At 43.8% G+C, this 19,837-nt stretch overlaps 1 protein-coding gene across 4 annotated transcripts in view; it reads left to right on the top strand.

Annotated features, from left to right (window-relative positions):
- Positions 1–19,837, top strand: part of TUBGCP3 (tubulin, gamma complex associated protein 3) — a 94,900-nt gene that overhangs the window by 20,408 nt on the left and 54,655 nt on the right. For 3 of the 4 annotated variants that reach the window (XM_011933910.1, XM_011933912.1, XM_011933913.1), the window contains exons 3-11: positions 1,799–1,866; positions 6,669–6,746; positions 7,635–7,852; positions 10,025–10,197; positions 11,250–11,368; positions 12,118–12,243; positions 16,791–16,859; positions 17,223–17,355; positions 19,016–19,182. In XM_011933910.1, coding sequence (XP_011789300.1) covers positions 1,799–1,866; positions 6,669–6,746; positions 7,635–7,852; positions 10,025–10,197; positions 11,250–11,368; positions 12,118–12,243; positions 16,791–16,859; positions 17,223–17,355; positions 19,016–19,182 — 1,151 coding nt within the window. The remainder of the gene's footprint in view (positions 1–1,798; positions 1,867–6,668; positions 6,747–7,634; positions 7,853–10,024; positions 10,198–11,249; positions 11,369–12,117; positions 12,244–16,790; positions 16,860–17,222; positions 17,356–19,015; positions 19,183–19,837) is intronic. The other variant, XM_011933911.1, reaches the window with a different exon arrangement.

Here is a 19,837-nt window from a genome sequence, read left to right as displayed (position 1 = left end):
CTACATTGCTGCAATGGATATTCAAGGGAGTCTGGGATTTTCCTTTTAAAGAAGAAAACTGCAACAGTGTGGAGTTTGTGTTTCCTGTGTGTGTTGTGTTTTGAGATTAAGGCATGTTGTGTGTTGACTGACTCAGGTGCCTCTGGGGTGTCCCCAGCAGGTGTCCCCAGCTCTTCTTGAGAACCTCCAGTGAGCACCACCTCCTTCAGCACCTATAGTCCTCTCCTGTGATGGACACTGTTTGTTTGTCATGTTTTACGAATGCTTAGACATTTGAAATTTGATTACAGTTGTTGATAGATTAGTTGAGTTATGGTAGCTCTGCTCTCTGGAATAATACAGAAAAGTTAATTTTCCATTTGATATAACCGACCTCGAATATAAAGTGCTAGTGTTCTATATTGAAACAAATTGCAGAAGTTTTCGTGTGTGACAAACATTTTCCACACTGGCAGGTGGGGTACATTGTAAGTGGAGATGTGTTATAATTTAATAGAGAAGCAATTTAATAGAGAAACATCACTTATTTGTAAATACTGTGTTCATTTTTCTTATTTTATTGTGCTGTGACTGTAGTGCATGTATGAATTAGTGCCAATCTCATTCTATAGAAAGAGCATCACTTGCTTGATTTCATGGTTGTAATTGGAGTCTGTTTATGTGTTGTAAATACAGTAAATTATATCAAATTTTAATTGCATTCATTTTGTTTAATGCATTTTACATAGTATATTTTAAGATAGCTTTCCTTTTCTATATAGGAAGAGTCGAATGTACAGTTACGATTAGATTATGTAATCTCTGGTATGTGCTTCATACCAAAATCCTTTTTTAACTAAAGAGTATGGGGTTGTCTGTAAAGTCAATCATTGTCTTCGTACAAATGAATTAGAACATTTAATGCTAAATGTGATTGACTGATGAGCTTTTTATAAAGTCATACTACTAAAATGGGATAAATACAAAGGTTCATTAGAGAGTATTGAAATTACAAGTTAGCCTTTGAAAGTGGCACCTTTTCTAGTGGGTGTAACAGCTTCTTTGAGAGGCACCTGCGCACAGGTGGTGTTTGCAGTGTTGTAAATGTGAGCAAAGTGAGTTCTCTTCCCCCAGGGAACCCAATATGACCGCAGCTTCTCCTCCTTCATGGAACGGAACATAGAATGAACTTCTCATTTGCTGCAGCTGCTTTCAGATAATTTGTAAGTGTAGCTGGAACAGCCAAAGACATTTGTTAATCAGATGAATTGGTGGATGAAAATTGATAAGCTATTTTGAATTTTATTTTGAAACAGTAATTGATTATGACATTTAATACTAAAACAAAGTGAAACATGGCTGTGTTTCTTAATAAAAATGTTCAGGATGTGTAGTTTCCAAGTGGAATGAATGCCCATGAATATTGTACTTGTTTACTGCCCTTGGATTCAGGATTCCTGGTATTTTCATTTTCCGTCCCTACCTCCAAGTGACTACTGTTAACTAGTTACAGTGATCATAGTTTGCCTTACTGTTGATTCATATTTGTAGATGGACTGTAAGTAATCCCATTATTTCTATTACCTTACCTAATTTTCACATAAACTCTTTGATCCCAGCGTAATATTTTTCATACTTTACAAATGTCAGGGAATTGATCGGATTCATAGAGCTTAAAAGTTGCTCATCATCTAATTTGACAGTGGCTTTTGACTCTGAATTCATCACTTGCGAGTTATGTTATTGTAGGTGAAATGGTATCATACAATGAATTTTGGTGTTTGTAATTACTACGCTTATTTTCTTTCTGTCTTTTCAGTTATTCGACAACGAAGAGAAGCAGATGCTGCATTATTTTCAGAACTCCACAGAAAACTTCATTCACAGGTACAGTGCAGAATTCTGGAAGTCATTAGACTCGTTGAGGATATGATGAGTGGTATAGGAACCTCTGAATGTTTTTTGTGGTATCTTATTAAACTTTTCTATAATTGGTAATTGCTTTTAATTGTAGATTGTATTTGCTTTTTTGTGTGAGCTTCAGTATTAGAAGTTTTAGCTGGATTTAGTGCTAAATTGCTTATAAAGATGAGTGAAGCTACAGTGGGAAAGTCAACAGAGTTTGTGAGTTTGTATTGTAGTCGCTTAAATACACTGCTGGGAGGAAGCACATTGGTAGAAGTCTTGACTTATGTTCATATAATAGCTAAACTTTGATTGATAAACTTATTCATTGGGTCATAATTTGTACTGCCATGGTGAATAATGAAAAAATTGATTTTGAATGTGGTTGGATATTGATACTTGAAAATGAATGATTTTTCTAACCTTTTTTTTTCTTTTGAGATGCGGTTTCGCTGTGTTCCCCAGGCTGGTCTCAAACTCCTGGGCTCAAGCGATCCTCCTGCCTGGCCTCCCAAGTAGCTGGGACTACAGGTGCATGCCACCAAGTGCAGCCTTGTGTTTTCATAAAAGATTTTGGCAGCCTGGATGCCAATACATTAATTGAATCGTAGGGTGAGATTTTTGTGAATTCTGACTATAAAGGAACTTAGTTCATCCAGCTTTCTTTCCTTTTATGGAGAAGAAAGTGAATCTAGAGAGGTTTAGTGCTTTGCGCAACAAATACTATTAGTGTTACATAGTGAAAATGATGGAGTTAGGCCTAATGCTGCTGGTAATTAAACTTCCTCTGTTGTTATATTGTGCTCTTGAAACACACTTAGTTCATTTGCTGCCCATTTTGATTCCTTAATTGTTTGACTTGGATTCACTGTTTTAAGCATGCTTTTTTCCATAATATTTGTGATATTATTTTTGTAATGTTTACAGAGTAAGAAATAGGAACCTTTTTTGTCCATTCATTTCCAGGCAAATTATTTCAAACTGCTGTAGCATTTGCTTTTCTTAAATCTTTCTCCATTTTTAAGACTGTTTTCTACACACTGAATGTTAAAAAGATTTGCTTATTGGATACCATATTTCTCCAGATTCTTAGCCTTACCGAGGTCCCCAAAGGGAGATTTCATCTAGTAAAAGCTGTTGTATTCGTTAATATCAGCCATTGGATGAAAACATATTTAGACACCTTGTGAGTTAGAATGGTTGTTTTCCAAAATTTTGTTTGGAGCTCTGAATGTTTCTTCCTAAATACCAGTGTTAAATAGTGGCCTGCTTCCTAGGGCTCGCCCCCAAAACTGACTTGCTTGGCTTTTTCATTGCATGACTGAAACATGATGAAAAATACTAAGAAGTAATAGTATAGGACCAACGATTAAACAAAGTAGAATGGCAGGTTCAGGTTAGTAGCCATTCCATCATTTTACCAAAAATGGCTCCGCAGAAGTGTGAAGGCTGTTGATCCTATTTTTTATCTTGTCTTAGTCAGGGCCCCATGTGTGGGTGTGCTGTGCAGACCCCGGGGATGAGAGGTCAAAGGTGCAGTCGACTGTTTGCTCTTGTTGTTGTTAGACCTGGAGGGAAGGAGTCGGGAACGGAAGGAGGGGCCAGGTTGACATGGAGATGGAAGTAGAGTGCCGTGGTGTTCTTGAGTTGGTTCTGAAGCGTGGCTGAGCAGGAAAGGCCGAGCGGGGAGGATGGCTTATGAGGGGAGTAGAACAAGAACATTGTGCAGCTGGACTGCCCAGGCAGGGCTGGGGCCTTGAGGGCAGGGAATGAATGATGTGCAGGTGCTGTGGCCACATGGTGGGTGGTGCCCTGTTGATGAGGGGTGTTCTGGTATGGCAGTGCCGGGAAAGCTGAGATCAGCTCTTGTGCTGGGCACTAAGCAGCTGCTTTGCAAAGATGTTTATTTGGTGTTCCTCTAGCTCTTACCATGTCCTGATAAGACTTTCTTCATGTACAGTTCAGTTTGTGCACAGTTTTAAAAGTTTTATACCTGAACTTGCGGTCCTGTAGTTTCAGAGTCTGAGGTGGCGGGTCTGAAGTGGTTTCAGATGGCTAAAAGCATCTGTACTGCCAGAGTGGTGGGAACGATCTGGTTTCCCCCACCAGATCTCTCCTCTACCCACTCCTGCCCCCTCTGAGCTTTGTAGGCCTGGTGGATTGTACTCCCGGCCTCTCGCTGTGTGTCTCCCGGTTGGCTTCAGCTGGAACTGGCGTAAGCCCCAGGGTGAATGCAGAGTTGGGAGAGGGATGACACCAAACTGTCATCTCCCCTGCTGCTGGGCAACTGTTTGTCAGTGGCGTAGCTGTGCCCACAGCTCCTGAGGGCAGGCGCTGCCCTGTGTTGGGCCCTCCTGGAGCCTGCGGCTACTGTCTCCAGCCCTGATCCCTCTGGTCTCGGGGTCATTAGTGGCTCCTGGCTGGTGGTGTTCCCATAGCGGCTCCTGGCTGGTGGTGTTCTCAGACTGCCTCACCGTCTCCTGTGGTTTCCGTCCACACCTTCGTATCAAATGGTCTTCAGCAGACTGAAGAGATCCTGGGTGTTTTATACTTGCTCTTTTTATAGTTAAAAAATGCTGCCTCCTCCTTTAGGTCACTTGCTAGGTTTTTGGTGCATAATTTTGTTCATTTTTGAAATTTCTCCACCCTTCACCCTCAAATACATCTTTGCAAAAATAAAATCTGAGATTTTTAACCTAGCAGTTTCTTAGTGCAAACATAGAACATTTCCTGCCATCTTTCCCTTCACCTACCAGTCATTTCACTTAGAGACTCCCTGAAAACTCCCACAGGTTCTCACAACTTGGCATCCTCTGAGCTGAAGGGAGCATTGTGCCTTATTCCACCCTTCTGGGCATCCGTTCACATCCACCTGCACGCTGCATGCTCTTTCTTCTGTGTTCTCTCTTTTGGTGAATGAGAGCACCATTGATCTTGCCCCCTATGAGAACCTGAGTGTCATCTTGACTCCCCAGCTATACCTCTCGTTTGGAGTTGGACAAACCTGGGTGTGAACCCTGCATGTAGCTCTGTGATTTGGGTGAGTTATTCATGTTTGCTGTCCTTCGTTCTCTCATTTGTGGCATGAAGAGAATAAGCCCTGTCATAGTGTGGTTGTGACGATGACAGGATTTAATGCGTGGAAAGAGCTAAAGGTTGGCGGCCGCTTGGCTCCTTGGTCCTGGGCCTGAGTACCTGAGCCTCATGGGCCCCTGATGCCGGCTTGCAGGGACTCATCAGGGACATGTGCCTGAGCACACACTCAGCTCATTGTATTGCATTCAGCTGCTCGCATCTTCCTCTCACGTTGTCCCCTCCAGCCAGTTCGTCACTTGTGTGGTGATGGTGCCTCTCCCCGGACGTCCTTCGCAGGCTTCCTGCTGTTGTCTTTACCTCCAAATCCAAGTTTCTTGGTGCAGCGTGGAGGCCTCATTCCGACGTCAGCTTCCCTCCTGACTCCTGGCCTTTGTCAGGTTGCTGTGTTCACCTGTCTGTCCCTCTGCACGGTCCGTCTTTCTAGGAGACTCGAGTCTCCTGCAGGAGCCTTGTCGTGAGCTGTGAAGTGCCGTTTGACACGTTGCATCTGCCCACTTGTCTTTTGCCTGTGATGAGACATGCTCCATCAGGGCTGGGTCTGTTTCTTATCCTTGTGGCCCTGGCTGGGGAATTAGTTGAGTTTCTGAAAAAGCCTATGTCAACCAATTTTTTGAAGTTAGACAGTAATTTAAATACCTGGGATGAGCTTACTTTTAAAATAAACTTTTCAGAGAATGTGTTATGTAATGGAGAGTTTACATAATATAAGCAATCATCTCGTCATTTGTTTTGTAAATAAAGGTACTTACATATTGTAGCCTGTGCATACAAAAGGTAAGGCTGTATGAATAGAGTATACTGAGGTTTGGCTGCTGTTACGTTTGTGAATCAGACTGGTGTGATACACAATTGGAAATTAATGAAATCTGTGTGATGACCCTTGCATAGAAACCTGTGGGTTAGTTATCTTGACAACTAAGTGCTTCAGACCCATTTTTTTTTTTTTTTTTTTTTTTTGAGACAAAGTCTTGCTGTCTCCCAGGCTGGAGTGCAGTGGTGCGATCTCAGCTCATTGCAACCTCTGCTTCCCAGGTTCAGCGATTCTCGTGTCTCAGCCTCCCAAGTAGCTGGGAGTACAGATGCATGATGCTATGCCTGGCTAATTTTGTATTTTAAGTAGAGATGGGGTTTCGCCATGTTGGCCAGGCTGGTCTTGAACTCCTAACCTCAGGTGGTCCTCCTGCTTTGGCCTCCCAAAGTCCTGGGATTACAGGCGTGAGCCCCTGTTCCCGGCCCAGACCTACATCTTGACTTTAGGTACACATGATGCTGAGACTAACTTCTGCTCGTGGCTTAAATGGGATGTTGATAAAGGAAAAAATAATTCACATATTTTTATGATGGCTTTGTCTCATAATTATGGTTTTGGGGACATTGTAAGAATTATTTCAGGGGAGACGATACTGTTATTCAGCAATAAGGTAACTTAAAAAACTTTTCTTATTGGGGACTTTAGAGCTAGTTAATAGGGGAGCGAAAGACCCAAGGGTGTTGGTTGCGTGAGGACATTTGCTTCCGCCTTCGGGTGGGTGGCACTGTTGAAAATACTTATGAACTGTTAGATTTGACGTCACTATGTGAATTTTGAAATGCATTTCTAGTTTGGAAATGCAGTTCAGGAAAGAGGAAAATAAGACTGCAGAGTAATATAAAAATCGTTCTTTTAATGTTAACTTTTTTCCAAACAGGGAGTTTTGAAAAATAAATGGTCAATACTCTACCTCTTGCTGAGCCTCAGTGAGGACCCACGCAGGCCGCCAAGCAAGGTAAGTGGCTTTGCCTTCGCGTTTTCGGGTCTGTCAGGACACCCTGGCAGACTTTGATAGGAAACGGCTTCTGCAGCTAAGAAAATCGTGCTAGGAAAGCAACAAGCTTGTCTGGTCATGGAAGGTCAAGAGATTTCTTTGACTTTTTCTTTTTAAGCGCGTTTTTAGTCAGCATGCAGTTTCTTGAAGATGTTTTTCAGAATTTTGTTATTCAGACAACAATGGGTGATTAAATAGAGAATAAATGGTCAGTGTTCAAGATGTTTACTTTGTGAAGTTACTGATATCGGCACCGATTGGTACTTCTTTAGGAGTTTTTCATGCTCTCAGTTGTGAGCGTTCCTTACTTTTGTGCCAGTGAAACCCTGTCATCACCGGGCTGAGTGTCTGTCCCCTGCAGTATGTCAGAGTGATTCTGGTGCTCTGTGCCCCAGAGTCTGCTCTAATAAAGTACCCACCAGAGACCCGGGAGTGCAAAGAGGTTGAAGCGTGTGGGTGAAAGAGTTCTGTCTATTGCTAAAGGCTTCGTCTGAGCAATCATTATATATTAATATACATGTAAAGCATATAGATATGAATAGATAGAGGCAGTCATTATTTAATAATGCCTAACTTTAAAAAATATTTAAGTTTCAGTTTGCTTGAATCAGCATGTGTGTTTAGTTATCAGACAATGTAGTAGTTGTTGGAGTTCAGAAAATTTTCTAAAACTTTATCAGTTTAGGCATATTTCAAAAGCATAACATCTAATTTATTGTTTAATGAAGTATGGAATCCAAATCCATTTACAGAAATAGAAGGAAAGTCTGAATATAAATGACCTTTTTAGGTTTGGGAAGACTGTTCTGTAATTTTCTGTCTCTGCTCTTAGTGTGTTTCTCTTTTCAGGTTTCTAGCTATGCTACGTTATTTGCTCAGGCCTTACCCAGAGATGCCCACTCAACCCCTTACTACTATGCCAGGCCTCAGACCCTTCCCCTGAGCTACCAGGATCGGAGTGCCCAGTCAGCCCAGAGCTCCGGCAGCGTGGGCAGCAGTGGCATCAGCAGCATCGGCCTGTGTGCCCTCAGTGGCTCTGCGCCTGCGCCACAATCTCTCCTTCCGGGGTAAGGCCATGCCGACGTGCATAGATTCTCTGTGTGTTAGAAACAGAGACTCCTGCAGGTTGTTAACCAGACATCGGTGTTCACCCGCAGTGTCAGTGTCAGTGTCAGTGTCAGTGTCAGCGGGCTTCGTACGTGCCAGACAGCGTTCTGGGCACTGTGTCCGACGCTCTCCGTCTCTGAGTGTCACCCCTCTTCACAGCCCTGTCACCCCTCTTCACAGCCGTGTCACCCCTCTTCACAGCCGTGTCACCCCTCTTCACAGCCGTGTCACCCTTCACAGCTGTTCACTCCTCTTCATGGCTGTGCTACCCCTCTTCACGGCTGTGTTACTCCTCTTCAGGGCTGTGTTACTCCTCTTCACGGCTGTGTTACTCCTCTTCAGAGCTGCCCTACGGCAGGAGTTCTTTCCACTTTGTAATCGACAGAGCTGGCTGTAAAGTTCTGGCCAGTTCTCAGCTGTCACTGAAGTGTCCATCACGAAGGAGCTTGAAGTACCCTGTGCAAAGCCCTTCATCTAGAGGTTCTCTGACTGTGTGCTCAGATTTTTCCCTTAGGGAATAGTGACTTCTTCGTTGATGTACGTTTTTCTCCTCACTGGATTCTTTAATAAATTGTTAAGTAAACTAAAATAAGGTTGAACTTTCCTCGAGTGCTGAGATCTTTAAGGATTGTGACATTTTAGTGCATATGAATTAAGATGATGAAATGCAGGAATGCAGAGCGAAGGTGTTATGTACGTGGTCAAAGCACGTTTTCAGGAAATACAGGATTTACAGCTGAGAATCAAGCAGGTGCCGTTGTCATTCGTGGATGGAACTTTGTTTTTCTTTGTTTTTAATTACGCATTCTTCCTATATGTAGATAAATAGGTGGCTTTGCTTTTTGCCATAGTTGGTTCCTGGAAATCGCATTAAAGTGGATTATCATAAAGTAGATATTTTCCAGAAAAATAGTGACCAAGGATTTAGCATCAAATAAATGGTGTTTTCCGTATGAATGTAATAGAATTATTAAATCATTTTGTGATTTATACAATTATGTTCAAGATACTCAAAAACAGAATGTGTGTTCTATACATATGAATTACTAATGGGGTCTAGCGTTCTCTAAAGAAAACGCAAAGCATTTAAAAACAGAACTTGACACATTTAATCTAGAATTTAAGTTCCAGCTAAAAGAATCAATTGACATTCTCATTTATACCTTAGAATTTAATTATTGTTATCCTAATAAAAATCTGTATAGAGAACTTTGAACTGAAAGTCTTTTAGAATTGTCCTCTTAAATTTAGAACTATGCCCAAAGACATAGTTTTAGTGAATGTTGTTGACTTCTTTCCTGATGAAAATGGAATAAAATAAGAAGTGTTTTAGTTCTTTCCTGTTCTCCTTACTTCATGAGTGGATTATGGATGAACCCCCCTAATATTGCACCAGTACTAATTCCAAGCTCTGGCACCTGGAAACTAGTGCAGCTGAGGTTCTCATTTTTGTATTTTGCAGTCCCAGGAAGTGATATTTAGTTGCATCTGTGAAAACTGACGCTATTAGAAATCAGCTATGAGGTTCTTACATTTTTCAAAAAACAACTTTGACATAGTCTCAAAATTGCTGACAAGCCATGTTGACCTTGAATATGCATTTGCCTTAGATTTTATATATTTGTATATGTTAGAAGTTAATTGAAAATTACAGTGTTTCTTTTCATAGTGAGCACCCTGAAGGCTGAAGACAGGTGTGGGACAGTGTCACAGTGACTCAATTCTACTCAGTTCATGGGGACTGAACAAGAGTTGTTGATTCTGAAATTAAAATAAGTAGAGAATTTCAGAGTGGTTATAGGGTGGGTATATGTTTATGAAGAAAAGCCAAATAGATTTTGATATTAATGGTAAGAAAAATATATGTAAGGTAGCAGTAAGATGATTTTTCAACCGCTGTGTTGGGTCTGAACGCTAGGCCAACGGTCCCAAGGAGGCTTGGCCAAGTTCAAGGGACTTGGGACTGTCTGTTATTGATATATTGGGTTAGGGTAAAGTCATGGTATCAGCTATCTGAGATTTATAAATTTACATAATTCACAATAGTAATACAAGAGAAATTTCTAGGGACACTTTTGTCTCTTCAGTGAATAGTCTGGCTATTAGAAGATAATATATGTTTCTTTTTTTAGACAGTCTCATCAAGCTCCGGGAGTAGGAGATGGCCTTCGACAGCAGTTGGGGTCACGACTCGCATGGACTTTAACTGCAAATCAGCCTTCTTCACAAGCCACTACCTCAAAAGGTGTCCCAAATGCTGTGTCTCGCAACATGACAAGGTCCAGGAGAGAAGGGGATACGGGTTGTGAGTAAAGATCTATGTTTATACAGCTTTTCTGTGAACGTTTGGAATTCGGCCTTTCCTTATTTTAAAGTACGGCCCAGGAGCCCCACCTCAAACGTTTTAGTGGTTTCTTCTTGTTCTTATGATGAAGTCCAGAGTCCCTGGTGGTCTGCGGCACCTTGGGGAGTCTGGCTTTCCACCCCAGGCTACCCGGACTTTTTCCTCCCAGCACAGTCTGCTTTTTGGCTGCTCGTCCTTGTGGCCTCCTCCCCACACATCTCTCTTCTTTGCTGTTCCTCATCGCATTCTCCCTGTCTGTTTTCATCCTGCCATTCTCCCTGGGAAAGTCTTTAAGGCTGGGTTAGGCCCCCTAGTAAAAGTCATCTTCTTCCACCAAAGTCTTAAGTCCACAGAGGGGCTATGTCTGTTTCATTTACAGGGCCAGTGCTTAGCATAGTGCCTAGCATGTCGAAGAGAGTCCCTGAGGAATTACTCGATGGTAAGATGAATACCTCATGGAGGGTTTTAAAGCCCTGCTAGATTCCAAAAGGAAGCCTGAGTTTCTTTCTTGAGAACACTACAGTTAGCAGCGTTTGAAACATGAGTGTCCTGAAAATAGAGGATTGGGCTTCCCTGTTGGCTCATAATCTGCTGATTCTGAAATGGCTCTGGATGTTACCTCTACCTGTACTTGTGTAGAACGCAAAGGTGAGGAGCATCTGAGAACCGGAGGACATCCTGGCAGTCTTAGTCCCCCGCATCAGTCTCCACCATCTGCCCCACTCCCCCGTCCCCATGTGTAGCTCCCGTGTCCAGCGTCTGTCTGTCCACGGCCCACACTCATGTTGTGTTGGACAGTTGTGTGTTCGTGGCACAGCAGGCCAGCCTCTAGACTGAGACTCACCTTGTTTCTTTCTAACTTCATACTCTCTTTTTCATCTTGAGCTTATTTATTGAGTTAGTAGATTTCATCCGGGTGGCAAATATCTAATCTGAAGCTAATTGCATCATAATATCTATTGTATCTTAAAATGTATTGTCTAGTAATTACTCTTTAAAAAATGATTTTGCAGGTACCATGGAAATTACAGAAGCAGCTCTGGTAAGGGACATTTTGTACGTCTTTCAGGGCATAGATGGCAAAAACATCAAAATGAACAACACTGAAAATTGTTACAAAGTAGAAGGAAAGGTACGGTAACATAAAATCTAATTTAAAATATTCAGAAAGAAAAAAAATGTCATGAAGTCCAGATAGTGAGCTGTTGATTGATAAGGTGGCACTGGAATTTTGCGAATCGAGTGTGAGGTGAAATTGCGCTCTGGAATCCTGGTTTCTATTTCTGTCCATTGTGGCTCGTTCAGTTTTGTTGTGGGGACCTTTGTGATGAACGTGTGCCTCCTTTCCTTGTATCTACTGATGGGGCCGCCCCATAGCTGATTTCTGCATCCTGCTGTGTGATGGCTGAGGCACCCAGGGGACAAGGTCCCTTGGCACCTTCCGCATTGATGCAGGATTCCAGGTCAGGGGTCTTCACCCACTTTTGCTTCCTTTTTCCATAACCTGCCTTTACCATGCCCATTTCTTGTGTGGGTCACACTGTGGCTTTTAGCCCTTTCACAGCGTAACTGAGATCTCTGCCATACCACAGGTCAACTGCAGGGTGGTGTGAAGGGAGCTCACTGTGCCCTTTGAGGTGCTTTCCATCACGCTGTCTGCAGGGTGGTGTGAAAGGAGCTCACCGTGCCCTTTGAGGTGCTTTCCGTCATGCTGTCACTTGATGTGCTTTCCTTCCTTTTAGTGATGGGATCTTAGTTTTAACTTTCATGTCTTGAAGCCTAAGGATTATAATATTAAAAGTATAAGTGTTTGAGAAAAATATTAGTTAAAACTCTGGTATTGGTTTTTAATGTTTAACATTTGATATATTTACTTTTTAGGCAAATCTAAGTAGGTCTTTGAGAGACACAGCAGTCAGGCTCTCTGAGTTGGGATGGTTGCATAATAAAATCAGAAGATACACGGACCAGAGGAGCCTGGACCGCTCATTCGGACTCGTCGGGCAGGTGCGTTCATGGTTCCTAGGATGCTGGGATGCCGCGCACTTTGGGAAACGCTTATTCTAGTTGAAATCTTACTGTGAAATAGCTCCTCCTGCGGCTCTTTCCAAGTAAAGCAACTTTGAGAGTCAACTGTCAAGGTCCACTCAAGAAAGTAGAAACCACAGTAGGTTCTGATGAGGACACTGAATGCAGCAGGTTGACTCAGGAGCTGCTGGAGGACTGTAAAGCACAGAGAAAATGGTGAGACAGAGCTGGCATTGCCCGATTCCAAACGCTCAAGGGGGGCCCTGCCCAGCTGCTGCTGCCTCCTCCGGAAGGTGGAGGAGGGGCCCTGCTGGGATGGGGCCTGCTAACAGGGGACACTCCCAGCTTCATGATTCCCCAGGCAGCACGGTGAGGCAGGATTTGGGAACACTGCTGAAGCTAGAGATGGGAATCCGGCTGTGGCTGTCTGCACAGCCCTGGGTGGGCACTGCCGGTGGCACAGTGCATGGCTGGGAGGGAGCTGCTGCTGCTTCTCCTCCTGGTGGAGCCTGACGGGGGGCAACCGACAGGAGCTGTGGCATCTCCACTGTCCAGCCCTTCTTCGTGGCTGAGCAACGTGGTCTTGTCCATAGGTTGCTTATTGGACAGTAATTACTGCCAATGAAATCTCCAAAAATTACTGACTCACAAAACAACTGTGTACTATAAGCCCAGCATAGCACAGGACTCATGGCAGTGTGGCTGGTGAGTAGGAGGGTGGCTGGTGAGTAGGAGTGTGGCTGGGGAATAGGAATGTGACTGGTGGGTAGGAGTGTGGTGCTGCAGTGTGGCTGGTGGGCAGGAACATGACCAGTGGGTAAGAATGTGGCTGGTGAGTAGGCACGTGGTGTGGCAGTGTGGCTAGTGGTAAGAACATGGCTGGTGATTAGGCATGTAGTGTGGAAGTGTGGCTGGTGGGGAGGAGCATGGCTGGTGGGTAAAAATGTGGCTGATGAGTAAGAGTGTGGGTGCTGGGTAAGAATGTGTGGCTGGTGAGTAGACGAGTAGTGTGGCAGTGTGGCTGGTGAGTAGGAGCATGGGCGGTAGGTGGGAGCCTGACTGGTGTGTAAGAATGTGGCTGGTGGGGAGGAGTGTGGCTGGTGGGGAGGAGTGTGGCTGGCGGGGAGGAGCGTGGCTGGTGAGTAGGCCTGTGGTGTGGCAGTGTGGCTGGTGAGTAGGAGCATGGTTGATGTTGAAGTGCGTGGCTAGTGGGGAGGAGCTTGGCTGGTATGTAGGAGCGTGACTGGTGGGTAGGAGCGTGGCTGGTGGGTAAGAATATGGTGGGTGAGTAGGCCTGTGGTGTGGCAGTGTGGCTGGTGAGTAGGAGCATGGCTGGTGGGGAGGAGCGTGCCTAGTGGGTAGGTGTGTGCTGTGGCAGCATGGCTGCTGAGTAGGAGTCACACTTTGAGCTTTGAAGCAAGGCAGCCCAGAGTTCCAGTTTGGGCTTCTCCTTTAATGGTCACGTCATCTTGCACAGGTTATCTTCTGTTCGCCACAAGTTTCTTCCTGCGTAGAGTGGAGTAGTGATTACCTCCAGGATTGTGAAGATGGGGAGAGGATGTGTATAAAGATGCTGCTCCCCAGGCTAGGACTGTTTTCTATTCTGTTTGCCAGTCTAGTGAGTTGCTTGATGACCAGCCACATTCTCCCTCATTGCAAGGGCAGAGAGAAGTGAGCTGGCTCTTTCTTGAGGCAGGTGGGACTGATGGGCCATCCCCTCAGCAGCCAGCTGTGATTTTAGAGTCCCTGTCCCCTTTCCCGAAGGGAGTGTTTGATCATGTCTCGGTTTATATCATCATCTTATGCAAGTGTCACTCATAAGTCCTAGTTAACTTGGTAGACATGAAGCAAAACACACAGAATCAATACACGATAACTAAATAAACTGTTATGTAGATATTTTATTCCAGAAGATGGATTGATCATCACTGTAGTAGTATCATATTATGTGTTATAGCAGGGGTCCCAGTTCCTGAGCTGTGGACCAGTACTGGTTCGTGGCCTGTTAGGAACTGAGCCGTACAGCAGGAGGTGAGTGGAGGGTGAGCAGGCATGACCGCCTGAGCTCTGCCTCCTGTCAGATCAGTGACGGCATTAGTTTCATAGGAGTGTGAACCCTGTTGTGAACTGTGCATTTGGGATCTAGGGTGCGTGCTTCTTATGAGAATCTAATGTCTAATTATCTGAGGTGGGAACAGTTTCATCCCAGAACCACCCTGCCCCCCATCCCACACTGGTCCATGGAAAAAATGTCTTCCACAAAGCCAGTCCCTGGTGCCAAAAAGGTTGGGTACTGCGGTTTATAGTACTGGACCTGAGAGCCTCTTCTTTTATCTCCTTACTGATTATCATAGCAGCCCTCTAAAATGATCAGGGCAAGCATTCATTGTCCCCATTTTGCAGATGTGAAAATTGAACCTCAGCAAGTTTAATTGATTTGACCAAGTTGCCCTGACTAGTAGATGGCAGATATGGACCAGGTGTGACGTGTCGTTTCTGTTCCAAAGCTGTCTCTGTTCTATTTCCATTTCCTCCTTTTTGAAGTCATTGCTCTGTGCTATCCAGTTGCTGAAGGAGTGATGGTTTATTTATCTTATTTGAAGAGCCAGTGTGAGCACTCAGTGGGGTGACTCTGTGCCCTGATTTATGCCTTGCATAATTTACGTCCTGTGTCCATATTACCAGTGCCCCCAATTAGCCTTGGAGGTGTCCTGGCTCTAGACATACCAAGTGGAGCAAAGTCATATATGAATGAAGATACTGTTTTGTAAGCGTGAAACTTACATGTGCATTTAATGAACCAAGGTGGGAACAGCCTCTGCTGACCATAGGCCTTTCCCTTTGAGTGTGTGCGGCGCTGCCACACTCTGCCTGCACTTGCACTCTTTGGTTGTAGACTTCTCAGAAGCGGACTCACATACTCCTGTATATAAATACTTCGATTCTACACGATGGATAATGATTTGATTATTTCTGCAGGGTTTTTTTTTTCTGTTTTTTTGAGACAGAGTCTTGCTCTGTCGCCCAGGCTGGAGTGCAGTGGCGTCATCTCTGCTCACTGCAAGCTCCGCCTCCCAGGTTCATGCCATTCTCCTGCCTCAGCCTCCCGAGTAGGTGGGACTACAGGCGCCCGCCACCACGTCCGGCTAATTTTTTGTACTTTTAGTAGAGACGGGGGGATTTCACTATGTTAGCCAGGATGGTCTTGATCTTCTGACCTCATGATCCGCCTGCCTTGGCCTCCCAAAGTGCTGGGATTACAGGTGTGAGCCACCGTGCCCGGCCGCATATTCCGCAGGTTTTTAAAAGCTTCAGTGTGTTCTGTGTTTCTGCCCTCCTGCCCTGGGGGCTGGGATGGAGTTTTGGTAAAGAGTCATGCTGTGCTTGAGCAGATTCCATGTCATTTTCTCTGTAAATATTACTGAAGAAAATTGACCTATGGTTTAATAAGCATCTTGGGCCCACCCTGTGCCAGGCACTTGCCCTAGGTTACTGCATTTATTCTTCCCTGTGTAGATGAACCGAGAGGTTCATACCATCGGGGGCTGATGCTGGTGGTGCCTCCAGCGGGAGCCCTGGATTTTGCCCCGTGGTCTGTCTCCTTCCAGACTCTAGGACGTTTCTTCTTGCACACCTCACTTTTGACGTGTTCTTTTGTGTGTACAAAATTAGTATGTTTTATGTTCATTTTTGAACTTGAAAATGTTCACATTTGTCTTAGTCCACAAAACATAAATGCAGTAAAATACACCTATAGGAGACTGATGTATTTTAAAAATATACAGAAAGTTATGCAACCTACATATTTACTTAAAGAAAACAAGTTTAAAAAACATTTTTTTAAAAAAAATTTTTGATGGCTTTTTGCTGGATAAAACAATGAGAAAGAACATAGGTTTAACCCTTGCAGGCTGCTTCTGCTGTAGGCAGAGCTTCCCCCAAGCATCCTGGAGTTACATCCCACAGTTCATCCCTGAAGGCTCTTGCCACAGGACTGGATGCAGGTGTATAAGGGTGCCTCTTCTAGCTTCTGATTCCTGTTGTTTTGACCTGACTCCTTTCAGTATTTAAGACTGGAGATGTGTGGAAAAGTTCTTACTACTAATAGAGGTCAGAAGAACAAGCAGTGCAAACAGAACGAAAATTAGGGGGATTGGCATTGAGCTGCTAATTTTTAAATTTTGTTAATTAAGAGCATGAAAGAAAATTACATTCTAACCCTGAATATTTACAGGGGATATAATCTTAAAGGATAATTCTCTAAAGTGACTGTACTTCATGAAAACTATACCATATATTTTTTTTTTCCATTCCCCTTCTGCAAAGTTCATGCTTTTTGTACTAAGGAACAACACTTTTTTCATGTTATTAAAATGTATATTATGGTGATTAAGATGATTATTGAGAAAACCTGAATTTAAATCTTGTAGAACCCCACCTGAACTTTAGCATTATACCTTTCCACTTAAAATCAGTCAATGTATAATGAGTGTGTCATGCTTTAATTACATTTCTCTTCCACACAGAGCTTTTGTGCCGCCTTGCACCAGGAACTCAGAGAATACTATCGATTGCTCTCTGTTTTACATTCTCAGGTAAATATTTTATTTTTATTTTTATTTCTTCATGATTCTAAGCGTTACAAAATTGAAGCTATATAGAATGTTTTAAGTTACTTCATATATTACTTTTAAAAGACAGCAATATTTTTCATAATATTATTTGTAAGATTTGAATATCAAGTTTCAGTGTATCCCAGAGCCAGTTAATTGCTAATTTTCGGAGTTCCACCAGTTAAAGGTCATTTATAGCTTAAAAATACTATTGTTTTTTTAAAGGGGACTTTGGCTTCATTTTTATGAGGATAATCATTTTCTTATATTCACTTGATACAGATTAAGAAGTGTGACCTATGTAGTTATTTGTACTTAAACATTTCTATCTTTGTTGTTTTTTAGCTACAACTAGAGGATGACCAGGGTGTGAATTTGGGACTTGAGAGTAGTTTAACACTTCGGCGCCTCTTGGTTTGGACCTATGATCCCAAAATACGACTGAAGACCCTTGCGGCCCTGGTGGACCACTGCCAAGGTCCCGTGCGCGTCTTTCCTGTGCGCGTCTGGCACTCACTCTGTTTTAGAACTCGTTTGTAGGGTGCGCCATCCAGGCTTGCTTTTGTGTCCTGTCCTTTTTTATCCTTCATGGCCATGTTGATTCAATAGGAATCGATAGATATGAACCGAGAGGGAAAGTAACCAGTTGCCAGTGTGGCCCAGTATTTATACGGTGGAAGCTCGGGCTGGCATTGAGATGGAGGTGGGAAGGAGGGAGGGTGTCTTGTGTTTAAAGATCTCTCTCTTGCGTAGTCCTCGGTTACCGCTCCTGACAGCACTTGTCGCTCCCTTGGTTGCCTTTCCTTGCATTTGGCTTTTTGCCTTTATTCCTCTGCGGTCAGGGACCGTGTTGGTGACTCTCGGTCAGATGTTCCCATATTTGCATGTCTTGCTTTGGCCTCTCTGTCTCTAGGTTCTGTATTGCTAGTTGCTTTCTGACATTTTTTCTTACTGTTTGTACTACCTTAGCCAAGAACCTCTTTGCGTTTTCCCTCATTTGTATCATTGAGATCCTAGTAGCAGTTACCTCTTAGGGTTGTTACGACGACATGAGATGGGCGAGCTGGCCATCTGCCACACAAGAGTTCCCTTTTCACTGCCATCCTCTGCTCGGGGTGGTCCCCAGAATCTGCAGGGCCCCGTTGGTCGTCTTGCTGTCTGCACACCCTCCTCTCTCACCTCTTGGCACTTCCCTCAAAAAAGAGAGAAGTGGAGAGCAGTAAATAAACACCAGTGTTTTCTCCAGTTCCCAGGGCTCCTCCAGAACTGGATTCCCCCCAAATTCCTCGGTCACTTTCCGTGTCCTGCGGGCCCCTGGGGTCCTTTACTCCCCTCACTCTGCTCAGCCTGTGCGCTTGGCCCTGGCGCTGTAGGGGCTGTTATAAGAGCTGCTGTCCGATCCCCATATTCAATCTCACACCCCCACTTTGTGTACACACAGCAGAGCCATCTTCTTAAAATCAGATCCCGTCACGCCTCTCCTTAAAATCTACCAGTGGTCTAATAAAATCTTGAATTCTTAGCATAACATAAAAACTCTTCATGTGCTTCTATTTCCAGACCGGATTTTTGCCACTCCCAGTCCTTCATACTGAGTAGTTCTGGCCCAGGCCCGGGGGGCCTCTTCTCTCCACGCAGGGCAGTGTTTCTCACACTGTATGTTGCAGCCAGTTAATGGGTTATAAAGTCAGTAAATAGATTGGGTCTAGCATATCATACCAAAAAAAATGCAAGTATTGATTCATAGAACTTTTGTTTTTCACATATATTTGTGCCCTCCTTTGCACCGTGACACGTGAGTCTTAGTATGCCTCAAGGAAAAAAGGCATGAAAAGTCATGTGAACTTTAGATTGTGTAGCCAGCAATTTTTTTGCTACTTTTTGTTTCTGAAAAATTCCTCAGCAGCTAAAGAGAGGAGTGACTCACAGACTTGTGTAAAGCCAGGGCTGGAGTCTGGACCTCCTGGTTTCTGAATCATGGCGTGTTACTGCTGCTTCTAGGTCCAAAATGGTATTAACTGTAAGAAAACAAATGCTCTTTATCTCAGTTACTTGGGCATCTGTGGTGGTGTGAAGTGACTGGTATGTACTATGAGTGTAAATGTGGATGTTTTTGTGTTTTCCCCCATTTCTCCCAGGAAGGAAAGGAGGTGAGCTGGCCTCAGCTGTCCACGCCTACACAGAAACAGGAGACCCGTACATGCGGTCTCTGGTGCGGCACATCCTGAGCCTCGTGTCTCATCCTGTTCTGAGCTTCCTGTACCGCTGGATATACGATGGGGAGCTGGAGGACACTTACCACGAAGTAAGGATCGCTGTTCGGTTCTGAGACTTGGATTTAAAAAGCATGGGCACGCAGTTATGCTGTTTCATTTTTCCCCTCGTGGTTACCGTATTCTCCTAACAGGAACGCGACAGCACTTCATTGGAATACCATATACCTTTTACACAGTGCCTTGACAGCTGGTTAGCTCACTGAACAGCAGATGACTTCATGAGTTCTTTGGTTAGTGGAGAATTGTCCAAGTTTATTCCTCAGCAAGGTGGCGTCACTCGTCTGAGTTTACTAGCACGTGGATGGCAAAGCAGGACAGGGCCTCCTGAGTCTTGGGGGAGTCTTCATCGCAGATTCTGCTGCTTTGCCGTGATTACTTTGCAAACTCACTTTGGTGCTAACAGCTTAATGAAACAAGTTAGCTGTATATGTAGCTATTGAAATATAGTCAGTTCTGTAACACAGCATGTGCTGCTTAAAAATCACTTGTGTAGTAAATCACATGATAGAAATGATAGGGCTTTTGGTGGGAGGTAGGGTGAGGGGCACCATACTCAAAAGGTTTGTCAGTAACAAAACAACAGAAAGACAGGAATCTAACGAAACTTGTAGTACAGTTTAACACGTTAAAGGGTTAAGAAATACATAAGCATTGCCATAAATATCACATTGGCTTTGGAAAAGC

This window comes from Colobus angolensis, unplaced genomic scaffold, assembly GCF_000951035.1.
Source record: "Colobus angolensis palliatus isolate OR3802 unplaced genomic scaffold, Cang.pa_1.0 Scaffold13, whole genome shotgun sequence".
NCBI lineage: Eukaryota > Metazoa > Chordata > Mammalia > Primates > Cercopithecidae > Colobus > Colobus angolensis.
The sequence above is the reverse complement of the archived record's forward strand: the minus strand, read 5'-3'. Positions and strand labels throughout refer to the sequence as shown.